General features: G+C 35.8%; 1 protein-coding gene across 3 annotated transcripts in view; it reads left to right on the forward strand.

Moving 5' to 3' along the window:
* The window catches only part of NLGN4X (neuroligin 4 X-linked), a 285,144-nt gene that overhangs the window by 159,640 nt on the left and 109,150 nt on the right, over positions 1-16,354 (forward strand). Inside the window, exon 3 of one of the 3 annotated variants that reach the window (XM_075196474.1) lies at positions 13,403-13,462. The exons of the other annotated variants lie outside the window; for them this stretch is intronic. Within the exon in view, the coding sequence (XP_075052575.1) occupies positions 13,403-13,462 (60 nt within the window). The remainder of the gene's footprint in view (positions 1-13,402; positions 13,463-16,354) is intronic. 3 annotated transcript variants of the gene reach the window in all.

Here is a 16,354-nt window from a genome sequence, read left to right on the forward strand (position 1 = left end):
GTATAGATACATTTAAAAGCACAGATTCTTTATCCATATTCATATGGATAAAGAATGCAATTTTATTTACTTTAGTAGCATAGTAAACAACTATAACTTGAAAATTAGCACTCTTGTAGTGCTGCAAATTAGCTTGATCAAGAACAATGCATATAAAATAAAAGTAATTTGCAAATCAATGTGTCATAATCTTTGGAATATGTTACAGACTATGGGCCTGAGTCATTAAGGAAAGTAAGGCAACAAAAGGAGTAAATATTCTCTGGGACAAACCATGTTACAAAACAAGGGGTGCAAATTAGTTTATTATTTTGCACATAAGTTAAATACTGACTGTTTTTTCATCTAGCACACAAATACTTAATAGCTTTATTTGTAAACTGAAATTTAAAGTTGATCTATGACATGCCCTACCCTAACTATAAATATGTCCCCACATTTTACATTTATCTCCCCCTCCAATGCAACATATGAGCCAAAGGGATCACTAGCAGATGGATAGCAGAAATCAGAAACATGATATATACGGAATTTGCTGGCATTATATAAATACCCGTTGATGAAAGAAACATAGGAACAAAGAAACATAGAATATGATGGCAGATAAGAACTGCTTGGCCCATCTTGTCTGCCCATTGTTTTATTGACCTATGGTAACCTTAAACCTTATTTGATTCTTTATAAGGATATTTTTATGTCTATCCCAAGCATACTTAAACTGCTCTACTGTATTAGCCTCTACCACATCTGATGGGAGGCTATTCCTCTTATCCACTACTCTCTCTGTGAATAGGTTTTCCTCAAATTTCCTCTGAACCTACTTCCTTACAATTTCAGTGCATGTTGTCATGTTCTAGTACTTCTCTTCCTTTGAAGAATATTTCCCTCATGTACCTTGTTAAAACCCTTGATATATTTGAAAGTTTCTATCTTGTCCCTCCTTTCCCTTTTCTGCTCCAAACTATTTATATTAAGTTCTTTTAGTCTTTTCGGGTAAGTTTTGTGCTGTATGCCATGCACCATTTTAGTTGCCCTTCTTTGTACAGTTTCTAATGTATTTATATTATTCTGGAGATATGGCCTCCATAATTGAACACAGTATTCTAGATGAGGCTGTACCAATGACCTATACAGTGACATTATTGCTTATTTCTTTCTGCTACTGATTCCTCTCTCTATGGAACCAAGCATGATGATGATGATGTTAATATGAACAGGACAAGAAAAGGCAGGATACACTGCACACAGAGCCCAAAATAACCTGTTGCAGCTAAAAGTCAGGTACCATACATAAAACTAGAGCTGAGGTTTTGGCATATACTTTATCAAGGTGGAAATATGACTGATGTTTGGAGCATTAGAGCTCTAGGATATACCAGCAAGTGCTACAATATAGGGCCATACATCCATTTTATCCATGATCCCTAAGTTAAGTGGATAATGTAGATGAAATATTTTAACAAGAAGGGGAGCATGCACATTAATTTCTCTCACCCATTATTGTTCTTCTGGCATGCATTGAAATATTACAGACCAAAGTTTACTTTATTTCAACTGTTGTTAATAGAAAAAGTGGCACCATCCAATGGATGATATGGTGGGAAGGTTTCAACAAATTCTGCATATTCAAAAAATTAGATGATTGAGGATTGAAAATTCTGTTATCACTACAGAAATGGATATAATGGGACAATGTCAGAGGCTATGAGTGTGGTCCAACTGTGCTGCTAGCAATTCACAACTGTTTACTTGAGTGTAAGATAAAGGTGATGGATTTATGGGTGGGACACACACAGGTTGTGACCCCAGGTCCAACCTATTAGGCAGAAGCTGGCACCAGAAGCTAAGGGACTAAACAAAATTGTAGTGTGAGAAAGGTCAGGTTGGGGTGCACATGTACAATGTCAAAATATAAGTCAAAATCAGGGTCACTAGCAAACAAGGATAGACAGAAGATGAGCTCAGATGTTAATTGGATATGATTGAAGAGACTGCACACACATCTCAAAATAACCTGTTGCCCAGGCATAAGCAGGACACTGAGTATATTTTTGAACCTAGCTCCTGAAATCACGTCATGTACCATGGATTAAAACAGAATGGGTTCATAAAAGTGTCAGGGAATGCGCTTAAAGCAGCAGTTTAATTGTTAAATTGGTAAACAGCACACAGTGCTAAACTTGAATTAGAGGTTACATTTATTATTAAGGTCGGGTTAAAAACATTTTTTTTTTACCATTTGTATGATATTTTTATGAGCAACAAGATTTAGTTTTTCTTTCAGGTTTTGTGTAATTTTCTGGTGAATGGGTTTCTGAATAAGAGATCCCACATTTGGGCAGCAGGGTGGCTAAGTGGTGCTAAGTGCTAAGTGGTTAGCACTTCTGCCTCACATCGCTCGGGTCATGAGTTCAATTCCCGACCATGGCCTTATCTGTGTGGAGTTTGTATGTTCTCCCCGTGTTTGCGTAGGTTTCCTCCGGGTGCTCCGGTTTCCTCCCACACTCCAAAAAAAAACCATACTAGTAGGTTAATTGGCTGTTGTCAAAATTGACCCTAGCCTGTGTGTGTGTCTGTATGTGTATGTTAGGGAATTTAGACTGTAAGCTCCAATGGGGCAGGGACCGATGTGAATGAGTTCTCTGTACAGCTCTGCGTAATCAGTGGCGCTATATAAATAAATGGTGATGATGGTGATTTGTATATAGGATAGCAGACACTCTAATGCGCATTAGGATATACTAATAGGCCAAATACTTCCATATCAGTCATCAATCTCAATGGTAAATAGTAATGTGCTAAATTGTTAGTTTTCTGTAATTCTGTAAATATTCTGTCTATGCTAATTATAAAAAGAGCATCTTTACTCTATTTACAGGTATTTTTGTTTTTATGGTAAATTATGCAGTTATTAGTGGCTTCTAAATTTCCATTGAATCCAATGTTTTAATTTAAAAACAAGTACCTTGATATTTATTTGAACGCTTGGTACTGGAAGGTAGCACAATGCTGAGGACATTTTTTCAATCACAACTAGGGCACATTCTTTGTTGAGTTGTTATGTTCTCCCCATGTTTGTGTGGGTTTCTTCAGGTGCTCTGGTTTCCTCTCACACTCCAAAAAATTATTTTTAAGTTTTTTGGCCTTTGAGAAAATTAACCCTAATGTGCGTGTGTGTATGTATGTCAGGGAATATAAATTATGAGCTCCATTGGGGCAGATACTGATATGAATAATGAAATATCATTTGAAAAGTGCTGCATAATATGTAGGAGCTATATAAATAACTGTTAATAAATAAATTATCTTAAAATATTAAATGTTCCTGATTTCTAATTATAACTAACAAATTTATTATCATATATTACATGTATTATATTTTTATAATATATTGAGTATTGGTGGTCATCTCTTTTAATGATACTTAATAACAGATTGGGTGCAAGAAATTGTGTATACCTCATCAATATAAAATGTATTTGTTGCCAAGGGTACTTGTGTCCACTGAATTTGACTGTCAACTTAGTAAGTTATGTATACTTGACTATATATATATGTATATATATATAAATATATATATATATATATATATATATATATATATCATAAGAAAAATCATACATACATATGTGAAACTTATCTGCGCAATACAATGCTCGCATACAGGAATTCTTTTTCAGAATGAGTATATCCTCATCATATGCATGTTGTTTGATCTTCAACCCGACTCATACATGCAAATAAAATAGTTGGCAAAAACACATAGCGTAATATGTACACGGATAAATACGCCACAAAATGGTCGTTGGGTCAGAAGGTCCACCAACGCGTTTGAACCCTAGAAGCAAGGGACTTTAAATAGTCCACTGTCTTAAATGCAATCAGCATACTGATTGCATTTGAGACAGTGGACTATTTAAAGTATCCGTTGGAGCAAAGGAACTTACCTTGATAAAGACCCTCGCTTCTAGGGTTTAAATGCGTTGGTAGACCCGCTGACCGAACGACCACCTGCAGGTGACATCATATTATGGATCAGAGTTGCAGTAGTATATGAGCACTTCTATAAGGATCTTTCATCTGCTGTTAAATACGCGGACCATCGGTACGGGCATTATATACTTAAGTTCCTGTTTACATTTGATAAAGATGAGTGTGTTTTATTCTTTTTAGAATAATAAAAAGATTTTTATTGAGTTAATGCACAAGGATATCCTCTGTATTGTTTTTTTCATTCATGTGCCCAAACGTTTGAATCCGGATGCCGAGTTCCATGAACTGGGAGGAGAGGAATGAATAGAATTTTGAGTTTGGGGAGTGTTTTGTGAAGTATTTATCCATAAGCATATTCCCTAAGGGGCTGGAAAAGAGGAGAGCACGGGTGGACTTCCTTTTATGCTATTTATCATCACTTTCATGATTAATAGACTTTTGTATTAGTGGTGGTGGACATTTCTTTTCTTAGAGTGTACATATTACACTATGGGCCTGATTCATTAAGGATCTTAAATTAAGAAGTTTTTTATTTAAGTCTCCTGAACAAAACCATGTTAAAATGCAAGAGGTGCAAATTAGTTTTCTGTTTTGCACACAAGTTAAATACTGTCTGTTTTTTCATGTAGCACACAAATATTTGATAGCTTATTTGTACACTGAAATTTAAAGTTGATATTTGTGTGCTACATGAAAAAACAGTCAGTATTTAACTTATGTGCAAAACAGGAAACTAATTTGCACCCCTTGCATTGTAACATGGTTTTGTCCAGGAGACTTAAATAAGAAACTTCTTAATTTAAGATCCTTAATGAGTCCGGCCCTATGTGTTTTTGTCATCCATTTTATTTGCATGTATGAATCGGGTTGAAGATCAAACAACATGCATATGATGAGTATATACTCATTCTGAAAAAGGATTCCTTTATGTGAGCATTCTATTGTGCAGATACGGAAGCGCATATGTGTGTATGATTTTTCTTATGACATTAGCTTTGGAATATTAGTGGTTATTCAGTTTTACATACATAGCTGCACGCCTTAGTGAAGCGCCTGATAGAACCTTCATCATTATTTGATATATACAGAATTTGGCAATTTCTGGTGTACCTATTTCAAATAGGCTGAAACATGGTCATTTTCTTGTAGGACATTACTTAAAAGTGGAATTGATAAAATAATAAAATTTGACAAATTTATATTAAAAACTACTTGTATTACTTTCAAAATGTATTGAATTTTCTGTTTAAACCATGAATAAAAGATTTAAAAATGAATTTGGGGATTTTAATAGTCTACGGTTCTCAAACATTTGGCATACAGAGCAGCAAAAGATTTGTTCATCTCTAGTCTTTTTTGAATGAATTGCTTACTTACCATCATGACATTTTTATTCATGCAAAGCATAACCTACCAAGATGTAAATGGATGTCTTTGCAATCCTGCAATCCTGTTCTATTTCTCACATATTAAATAAATGTATCCTAAGCCCTTACTGAAATTCTACAGTCCATGTGCAAGAAAATAATTCAATACAGTTTACCTGCCTGTCATGTCTTACTTTTTCTTATCCTAGCTGTCTACTTGATGACAAACAGAATTTATGTACCATGATGCTGCCCTTCACATACCTGTCTTTAATGCAGTTTGATGGAATGAAAACATTGCTGTCCTTGAATATATTCAGTTGAACATTCAGATTTGAATTACATTTTTTCAAGTGGAAAGGGAAAGCACTGAGTTGAATTGATGGAAAATATTTGGGTTGTTGCTATTTGAGATTGTTACACAAACATTGGCATGTCTAAGAGATGGTGCATACAAAAATAAAAACATATGTCTGTAAGGTACTAAATATACACATTGTTTTATGGTATTGTGTATGATGTCTAATTATTGCAAAACTGTGTGTAGCTTTTTCATTCTCTCAGTATAGTAGATACATGAAATTGTATATAAAAAGGTGTGTAGCAGTTTTTTCACAGTATTATACCAAGCTACTTAGAACTGTTTAAATAAGTAAAGTAATTAGAGGAAGGAGTTAATCCAGTATAAAAGTATTGTAAAAAATGAGCGTAATGATAGTCTTTTTGGGATTTTTTACATTTTTGTCTAATTGTATTCCTGGTTAGAGATTATGACAATATGCCACATGTCACATACACATTGCTATGTAGTTAGCATTGCATAGTAGACTTACCATTGCAAGCATATATTGTATCTAACTGAACAAAGGTAATTATATATAAATGTGAATATAGTCTCATAGTTTTAAGGCTGAATTTTGTGCCATTTTTAGTGTGCTAGCAAAATATGTTGTTCACTCTAGAGAGTAGACAAAAATCCTCTTAGTCACCCTCAACTAATTGTTGTTAACAAGTCTAACCTATAATCGTTTAAGTTGGATTCATTTCTGCAGTATTTGCATACTGCATTTGGTACAGGTTGGCTTAAGAGCTTTGTTTATTTGGAGTGCAAAAGATTTAGACTTGGCATACATTTCTGCTAAGTGATTGGACTTAGAATGGCAAAAATAGAAACTCAGAAGGTTTTGAAGTTCTAAAATATTTTCTCAAGGAGCAATAAACACAAATGTAAAATATATATTAACAATATCCCGGTTGCTAGTTTTGAAAAAAATATTTTAACAGCTGAATGTGTTTTCCTCAATGTCCAAACTAACATCTTACGAAGTTTACAAAAAAACCAAGATTAACAACTGCAATACCTGTTTAATATGTAAAGCAGTCACACAGAAGGGGATATGAGATAACAGTTCTATTTCAATTAGTTGTGGATGACTGCATTGTTTTCAAATGAATTTGCATCAGTACATTTTTCAATTGCAAAATACCCTCAGCTATTAAATTGAACCAAGGAAACTACAGGAAACTAGCAAATATGTTTTATTTTTTTTTAGTTGAGGAAATGGAGAAGTGGAGAACAAAATGTATTTTCTTGTTCATTATAAAAAGCATGTGTCTGGGGAATCTTTCAACAAGGCGACCCTAAAAATGAAATACAAACATGACAAAATGAAAATTACTTCAAATAGTTAATTTAAAATAAGTTGCTACAATAAATGTTGTAATATATATATATATATATATATATATATATATATATACATATAGAAATATAATTATATATATCATCATCATCATCATCATTTATTTATATAGCGCCAACATATTCCATAGCGCTTTACAATTGGGGACAAACATAATAAACTAATAAACAAACTGGGTAAAACAGACAAAGAGGTGAGAAGGCCCTACTCGCAAGCTTACAATCTATGGGACAATGGGAGATTGACACATGAGGTTAAGTCTACATTTTGCATTTTGGCCCAGCCAGACTGCAAAGGTAAAAGTGACTCATAAGCTAAATGATCCTGTCACACAACAATGTTGGTCAGGGGGTAGTTGTCTTGTGTGAAATTGTGTAACAGGCGGTAACAGGCTAAAGGCGGTGAGGTTAAGAGGGTGGTTGAGGAATATTATAAGCTTGTCTGAATAGGTAGGTTTTCAGAGAACGCTTGAAAGTTTGTAGACCAGAGGAGAGTCTTATTGTGCGATGGAGAGAATTCCATAGAGTGGGTGCACCCCGAAAAAGTCCGGTAACCGGGAATGGGAGGATGTAATGAGTTGCCGAGTTGGGAGATATTTTGAGACAAGAGAGGAGATGTATGTTGGTGCAGCTTTGTTGATGGCCTTATATGTTAGTAAAAGTATTTTATATTGGATTCGGTAGAAGACAGGCAGCCAGTGTAGAGACATACAGAGTGATTCAACAGAGGAATAACGATTTGCAAGGAAAATCAGCATGCAAAATAGATTGTAGGGGTTTGAGCCTGTTTTTGGGAAGACCAGTAAGGAGGGAATTGCAATAGTTAATGCGGGAGATGATAAGTGCATGGATTAAGGTTTTTGCAGTGTCTTGCGTGAGATATGTACGAATTCTGGAAATGTTCTTTAGATGTATGTAGCATGATTTAGATATAGCGTCAATGTGGGGAACAAAGGATAGGTGTGAGTCAAGGATTACACCTAGGCAGCGAGCTTGTGGGGTGGGATTTATGGTCATGTTATCAACAGAGATAGGAATGTCAGGTATGCTCTTGTTGGTGGGTGGGAATATTATTAAATCTGTTTTAGAAAGATTAAGCTTGAGTTGGCGAGAGGACATCCAAGATGATATGGCAGAAAGACAGTCAGTTACACGTGACAACACAGATGTCGAGATATCAGGAGAGGATTGATAGATTTGGGTATCATCCGCATAGAGATTATACTGAAAGCCAAAAGAACTTATTAGATTTCCAAGAGAAGCGGTATAGATAGAGAACAGCATAGGACCTAGCACTGAGCCTTGTGGTACTCCAACTGATAGGGGAAGCGGAGCAGAGGTGGCTCCAGTGAAAGAGCAATTAGAGAGGTAGGATGAGAACCAGGATAGAACAGTGTCTTGGAGACCTAGGGATTGCAGCGTTTGTATGAGAAGAGAGTGGTCAACGGTGTCAAATGCAGCCGAGAGATCCAGGAGAATTAGGAGAGAGTAATGGCGTTTAGTTATAGCAGTGATTAGATCATTGACAACCTTGGTCAACGCAGTCTCTGTGGAGTGTTGAGAACGAAAGCCAGACTGAAGAGGATCCAACAGGTTGTTAGCGGAAAGAAAGCGTGTGAGGCGAGTGTAGACAAGTCTCTCTTGAAGCTTGGAGGGGCAAGGGAGCTGAGAGATGGGACGGTAATTTGAGAGAGAGTTTGGGTCTGAGTTTTGTTTTTTTAGAATAGGAGTAATCACTGCGTGCTTGTATAGTGATGGAAAGATGCCAGTAGAGAGTGAGAGATTACAGATTTGAGTTAGAGGTGAAATGAGCACAGGAGACAGGGATCTACCAATTTGTGAGGGAATAGGATCAAGAGGACAGGAGGTAGAGTAGGAAGATAAGAAGAGCGTAGAAATTTCCTCTTCATTTGTGGGGTCAAATGAAGAGAGGTTGTCAGAGGGTAGTGGGAAGGAAATGAGCGGATTGCTTGTTGAGGAAGAGGATACCATTTCTAGTCTGATCTTATCAATCTTGTCCTTGAAGTAGGAAGCAATATCCTGAGCACTGATAGTAGATGGAGGGTTCGGGGTGGGAGGATTGAGAAGATGTTTAACTGTATTGAAAAGGCGTTTGGGGTTAGAAGCCTAAGCATAGATAAGAGATTGGAAGTATGTTTGTTTTGCCGTGTCCAGAGCATTTCGATAGGAGTGGTAGACAAAGTATATGTGAAGAAGTCATTAGAGGTGCGAGATTTTATGCCAGTGATGTTCTGCTTTACAGGACAGTTTTTGAAGATTGCATGTTGCTTTAGTGTGCCACGGTTGACATTGAAGTCGACGTGTAGTATATATATATATATATATATATATATATATATATATATATATATATATATACGTGTATGTGTATGTATGTATATATATATATATATATATATATATATATATGATCATGCACACACACAGTGGTTGAAGGTGGACATTAGAAATTAGAAGTTGCAGTATGAAGATTTAGAAATGGCAGAATAGAAGATATAAATGAATGGGGTTTGGAGATGTACAATGAAGGCAGTAGGAGAAGTGACATTATAATCCAGGAATCGGCAACCCCAGCACACGTGCCACACATGGCAAGCAGCACTGTATTGTCTGGCACTCCAGAACGCCTTTCAATAAAGCTAAAGATTGCTAAAATTGCTGCGCATACGCAGCAGTTGCTCCCAGGTCCCATTGCTGAACTGAAGACTGGTTTGTCGATAAGAGGTGAATCGCAAACTCAGCTGGCTAATGTAGCACAATGTGAACTGGAGCACTTCTGTGTGGCACAATGTGAACTGGGGGTACTTATGTGAACCTGAGGCACTTATGTGTAGCACAATGTGAACTGGGGGCACTTATGTGTGGCCCACTGGGGGTAAAACTAAGTGGCACATTGTGAACTGGGGGCAATACTGTGGCACAATATGAATTGGGGGATGCACTATGGCAAAATATGAACTAGGGGCACTACTATGTAGCATAATATGAGCTGGGGCACTACTGTGGCATAAAATGAATTGGGGGCAATACTGTGTGGCATAATGTGAACTGAGGGCTCTATTATGGCACAACATGAACTGGGGACACTATGGTGTTGCATACCATGAACATTTATTTATGGTCCTATTACTATTATATTTACATTAGCATCATAAAATAAGAAATAATGATAAAAGTATATATATATATACATATGTATATATATATATATATATATATATATATATATACAAGTTAACCCGTGCATGATACTCATGCATTTTTTTGTCAAATAATGTCAGTATAACAAATTTCAGGTCATTCGGATGAGCCCTTTCTGAGAAAATATTTTTTTCCACAGACACACACACACTAACACACGCCGCTACACATGCAGGGGCGGATCTAGAAAATGTTTGTTCCCCGGGGGGATGTTAGGGCGGGGCGATTTAGGCCCCGCCCTCTTTCCAACTACTGAGGCGGCCGGGGGCTGCACAGTATGTGCAGGTCCGCTAGGCAGTGACAGGCAGGGACAGTGTGCTGCCCGGCTGCTCTGATTGTGTTTAAAACACAATCAGAGCAGCCGGGCAGCACACTGTCACTGCCAAACGGACCTGCACATACTGTGCAGCCGTCGGCAGCAAACCCCTGCTAGGGGGGGCGATTGCCCCGATCGCACCCCCCTGGATCCGCCACTGTACACATGTGTGTTCATGAGGTAAAATTACCTCACGAAAATGAGTTTGACCCCTCAACTCATCAATAATGTCAGTATACCAAATTTCAGCCCTTTTTGAGGGTTTTTTTCCACACACACTAAGAATTTAGTAGGTCAGTTAACCCGTGCGTTACTCATGCATTCTAGTCAAATCAAGCTACTTAAGGTGTTAAAAACTCCCCACTGTCACCTCCGGCAACCACCAACCACTCCCAACTGTCACTTCTCCTTCAAGAAATATATAGGTCAGTGTATAACTTTGCCCAGCAGGTGGCACTGCAGCTTGTTTTTTTTTTTTCACACACACACAGAGAGACTAACACACGTCACTAGACATTTATATTATATATATATATATATATATATATATATATATATATATATATATATATATATATATATTTCTTAAGTTACTTGCATTGTCAATTTTAGTCTATGCTATTGTTTTCAGTCTATTGAACAAGATGTTATGCTTTAGAAAATGTCTACATTATATTTTTTTTTACAGATATTCTTGTTTTATTTAAGCAAAAACACTGCTGTGATTGGTTGTAGAGCCACCAATTTAAGGGAATGTGAACAAGGAACAACAGTGTAGCCATCAATTTGTTGTTGGTACCTTTTAATTTTCTTTGGTATGAACTACAAACCTAAGCATGGTATACTTTCAGGAGAAAGTAAACATTTTAATTATATATACATTTAGACTACACAAATCAAAATTACAGAATTTAAGGTTTTATACAATTAATATGAATGAAAGTTATCTGACTTTGGCATATGTGTAACTTAAATTATTGCTATATTATGAGCCTTCTAACAGAAGGTGTTTACATTCTCATTGCTAGTATGTAACACTATAGCATTATCCCACATGATCATGAAGAACTAAAATCAGCTACTTGGAATTGTGGATAGATATATGCAAACAATTCCTTACTTGGCCCATTGAAAAATCATATGTCCAAAACAGATGACTCTCAAGCATGTTCATAATATAAGATGCTTATTCATCAATCCATCTTGAACACAGCAAGTTTTTGATCTTCTTATATCATTAGTTCTAAATATAGATCATTGGCTTCTGCTGTATAGGGCTTTGAGAGTATGGAAACTGATTAATAAAATACAGACCTACACATTTTTAATATAATTTATATTTTTAAGCCCAGTTTATTATCTTTTTTTGTGTTTGCTTTTATGGTAGACATTATTTAGCTATAAGGAAGCTATACTCTAGGGCAGCATGGTGGCATAGTGTTAGCACTTATGATTTACAGCACTGGGGTCATGAGTTCAAATTCCGACCATGGCCTTATCGGTGAGGAGTTTGTATGTTCTCTCTCCGTGTTTGCGTGGGTTTCCTCCGGGTGCTCCGGTTTCCTCCCATACTCCCAAAAAACATACTGGTAGGTTAATTGGCTGCTAAGAAATTGACAATAGTCTGTGTGTGTGTGTGTGTGTTAGGTGATAATGATGATGATGATGATGATGATGATACCCTCAAGAATTCAAAGTGACTGTCATTTCATATAAAAATCACAGAATTTCTTAAACATTAGCTAAAAATCCATTAAAGGCCACTGAGTCGAATATGAATATAAGCTGCCTCATGTGATAGACATGAAAGAGAAGAAGGTAAATGTTTCACAATAGTATAATTTCCCTGACGCCTTGTCATTTGTTTATGGAGTGCTCATAATGAGTTCTACAGTAAAATCATTGAGGCGCATATGTGAAATCAGATCAACAATTGAACAGTTATCTTGCTACTTACTTAAGTGGTGATGGCATTTCTATGAACTTTTTAGGAGAATAATTAATCATGGTCATTTAGAGATACAGACTGATTAAGATTCTATCAAACTTTTCTTGCTTATCTGTGCCTCCAGTTTTAACAACTCAATCCCAGTAATTCAAACTAAATCTGTGCCCAATAGATACTTAAAATGTGCTTCTCCTGATAAAGGAAAAACATAGTTTTTTTCTAGCAATGTAAGCCCATCTTCAGTATGAAGGTAAAAAAATGTATGAACATGTGTGTACTTGATATTGAGATGGGGTAGGTTATAAAATGCATATATAAATATAGCCTAAACAGTATTATGCATATTCTGTCTATAATATGTGAATAATATATATTAATGTTGTCATCATAATCAACGAAACATTAAAGAGATGGCTAAAGTGTCTAACTCTTTTGTGGCCACTATTAGAGTGTGCCGTGAATCATCTACATTGCCGTGAATCATCTAACATTTTCTTCTTATTTATTTGAATAAATAAATGTTTGTAGGTTTTTTTTTCTGCAACCTTAACATTTGGTGAATTCTTTATAATACGTTTTTACATATAGGGCATTTGAACTAACCTACTAACATAAAACCTGTGTCATGACGCCTTCTTCCTTCATTGTAAATGAAAAACATTTTTGCCATTAATGTGGTTTATCATCTTTTATTTTAAATGTTTTATATACAGTGTAACAACATGTTACATTTTTTGTATAACAATACTTTTTCCTAAAACATTTTAGATTTTTCCTTTTTATTTACTTTTTTTTGCAAGCCAACTGTGTTTGAATCTTTTTTTCCTTTTTATTCTTCTTACTGTAACCCTCAGGAGCCAACACAAAGAAACAAGCTGATGATATAGCCAATAATGACCGAGGTGAAGATGAAGGTATTTTTTTTATATTCAAGCTCAATCTGATGCATGAATATTTTTTTCCCCATCTGAGTTTTTTTTTATGACGTATTTTCTTCTATTTTTCTTTTACATTTTTCTTCTTTATTAAGGATCCGATTCCTTCTTCACCTGTAATGAAAAAGGTTATTATTGCATAGAATATGCAAAACAAGTTCACACAGTGCATATTATTTATGTAATGCATGCATAATCATTGTTAATGTGCTATAATGTACCATAGATAATTCACAGAATAATATACCCCATGCTATCAATTATGGGGATATTAGAAGTTTGCAGGCTGACTACATTTAGGTAATGGAACTCAGAGGTAACTAACATTCTTAATAATTTACAATATGGGAACGTGTTATTCCTGATGTCATAAATTTACAATTTCAAACAACTTCGATTTTGCAAAAATGTAAATAAATTGATAAAAAAAACACTTTTATAAATAGACTTAAGAAGAACAGTATATGATTCCATTTACTTTTTAGTTTGGTGTGCAATATTATTAGTAAAATCCGTTGCCAAAAGATTATTAACCTGGGTTCTGACACATTAATGTAATCTGACATTCACGCTGTCTTCTACTTTGCTAATTATGTGCAAGGCTTTTTAGCTTGCACTCACTGACAATGTGTTGGTGGTGGTTGTCACTCTGATTGAAGTAAAAAGACTGGGGGGTATATTTACTAAACTGCGGGTTTGAAAAAGTGGAGATGTTGCCTATAGCAAACGATCAGATTTTAGCTGTCATTTTGTAGAACGCACTAAATAAATAATAACTAGAATCTGTTTGGTTGCTATAGGCAACATCTACACTTTTTCAAACCTGCAGTATATATCCCTGGGTTGGCAGAAGTGAGGAGAGGGTAGCACACATCAATGGGACTCTTCTTCCTCTTGTAGAGACAGTCTTCATAAAAAAAAAAAGGCTGAATATTGTACACCCAAAACACACTGCCACCCTGAGCAATTGAGCAACTTTAGGTGCACACAAGACATACATTGCTGGATTGATTGAATGTTAGACTACAGGTAAGTAACAATTTGGGATCAGGTTTTACTTAATATATTGCATGGGGGCATGGCTATAATATTAGACAGTACTTGGCTGCTCTCCAACTCTTCCTATCCTAATCATATACATGGGCAATGCTGCGTGCACTACTGTTAGGTGCACGCAGCTCTCTCATTTCGAGCAGAGCCGTGTGAAGCGGGGACAGGGTCCAGCCACCTCAATTATACAGTGCCCCAGGTGTGGAGGGGGGTTTCCAGGCACTATGAAACCCCCTCTCGGTTTGCCTATGTACATACCAACAGCCAGTAGATAATGATCAGCAAATAACCACAGTATTATCCTTAGTATTTACCAGTATCAAATACCTTGTAAATAACAAAATTTATAATGTCAAAATTAACAACACATTTACATTTTAGGCACAGTTGTATGCCCTTAACGCTTTAACTGTCACTGTTTTCCAAACCAGATTTCCTTCTGCTCATCATAACTAATCAATAACCTGTCCCTGGTACAATAATCAGCATGCTTTATTGCTTGGTAGTAGGAGAAAACATTCATTTCTATTACATAGTACATGCTATTTTAACATGTTGAGACTGATTCATTAAGGCACGTATTGTGCAAGTTTTTTTTAAAACGTACATAAATCGGGCATATACACGTCTGTATTCAGCAAGGAGCGAATGTAAAGATATGTCTGTTGATGAGTAGGGGTCTAAGTCTGCTCTGCTCTAACAGACAATATACTGTAGGATGTGTCCAATGCATATGAGACATAAAAAGTCCCAAAACAATGCAAAGTAAAAAAAATCAATTAATGTCATCAGTTAATAATATAGAGCCTGATTCATTAAGGAACTTAGGCAAGGAATTTATTACTTAAGTCTCCTGGACAAAACCATGTTAAAATGCAAGGGGTGCAAATTAGTTTTCTATTTTGCACATAAGTTAAATACTGTCTGTTTTTTCATGTAGCACACAAATATCAACTTTAAATTTCAGTGTACAAATAAGCCGTCAAGTATTTGTGTGTTGCATGAAAAAACAGACATTATTTAACTTATGTGCAAAATAGAAAACTAATATGTACCCCTTGCTTTTAACATGGTTTTGTCCTGGAGACTTAAGTAAGAAATTTCTTGCCTAAGTTCTTTAATGAATCAGGCCCATAGTCATTAATGACAAAACATTAAAAAAATAAGTTTCTTTAAAAAATGTGTTCAATAAAACACATTTATCAAAATGTTATAGATGTCTCCTGTACATAAAAAACATTATTGCATCTGATGATGATGCCAAATACATGTTCTAGCATGCATACATGACCTTCATTATGGTAATTGGCACTTATACCAAACCTGTAGCTGTTGCAAATGATAGGCCAGAGAAACACAAACCTTTAAGATGTCCAAAGCTTGAATCGGATGCTGCTATGTGTGCTTGAACTTGGCACACCCTTAATGTACATTGACTATGTACATACACCTATTCCCCTCCCCATTCTGCCCATGAAATCATAGGATGTATTAAGGGTCCTTCGTGCTCGACGATGAATTGATCATGGCGTATTCTTTGGCTTATGGTTAGTTTCTGACCATGTGTAGAGCGATACACAATATATGGCATGTATCAGTATTTATGTTCCTTAATGGATCATGCCCATAATATATTAGAGGCATCTCCCCTGTGAAAGCCCTGTGTGTATATGTGCTTTCACCCTTGGGTGCCTTTATTGCTTCAAAGAACTACAATTAGCTAAAATGATCAAATAATGGATTTGATATATCTCTGCTCAAATCCAGAGGTTGGTGAGAGGGTTGCAAAGGAAATATAAAAATGTGTAATTTAAACATACC

This window comes from Mixophyes fleayi, chromosome 2, assembly GCF_038048845.1.
Source record: "Mixophyes fleayi isolate aMixFle1 chromosome 2, aMixFle1.hap1, whole genome shotgun sequence".
Lineage (NCBI taxonomy): Eukaryota > Metazoa > Chordata > Amphibia > Anura > Limnodynastidae > Mixophyes > Mixophyes fleayi.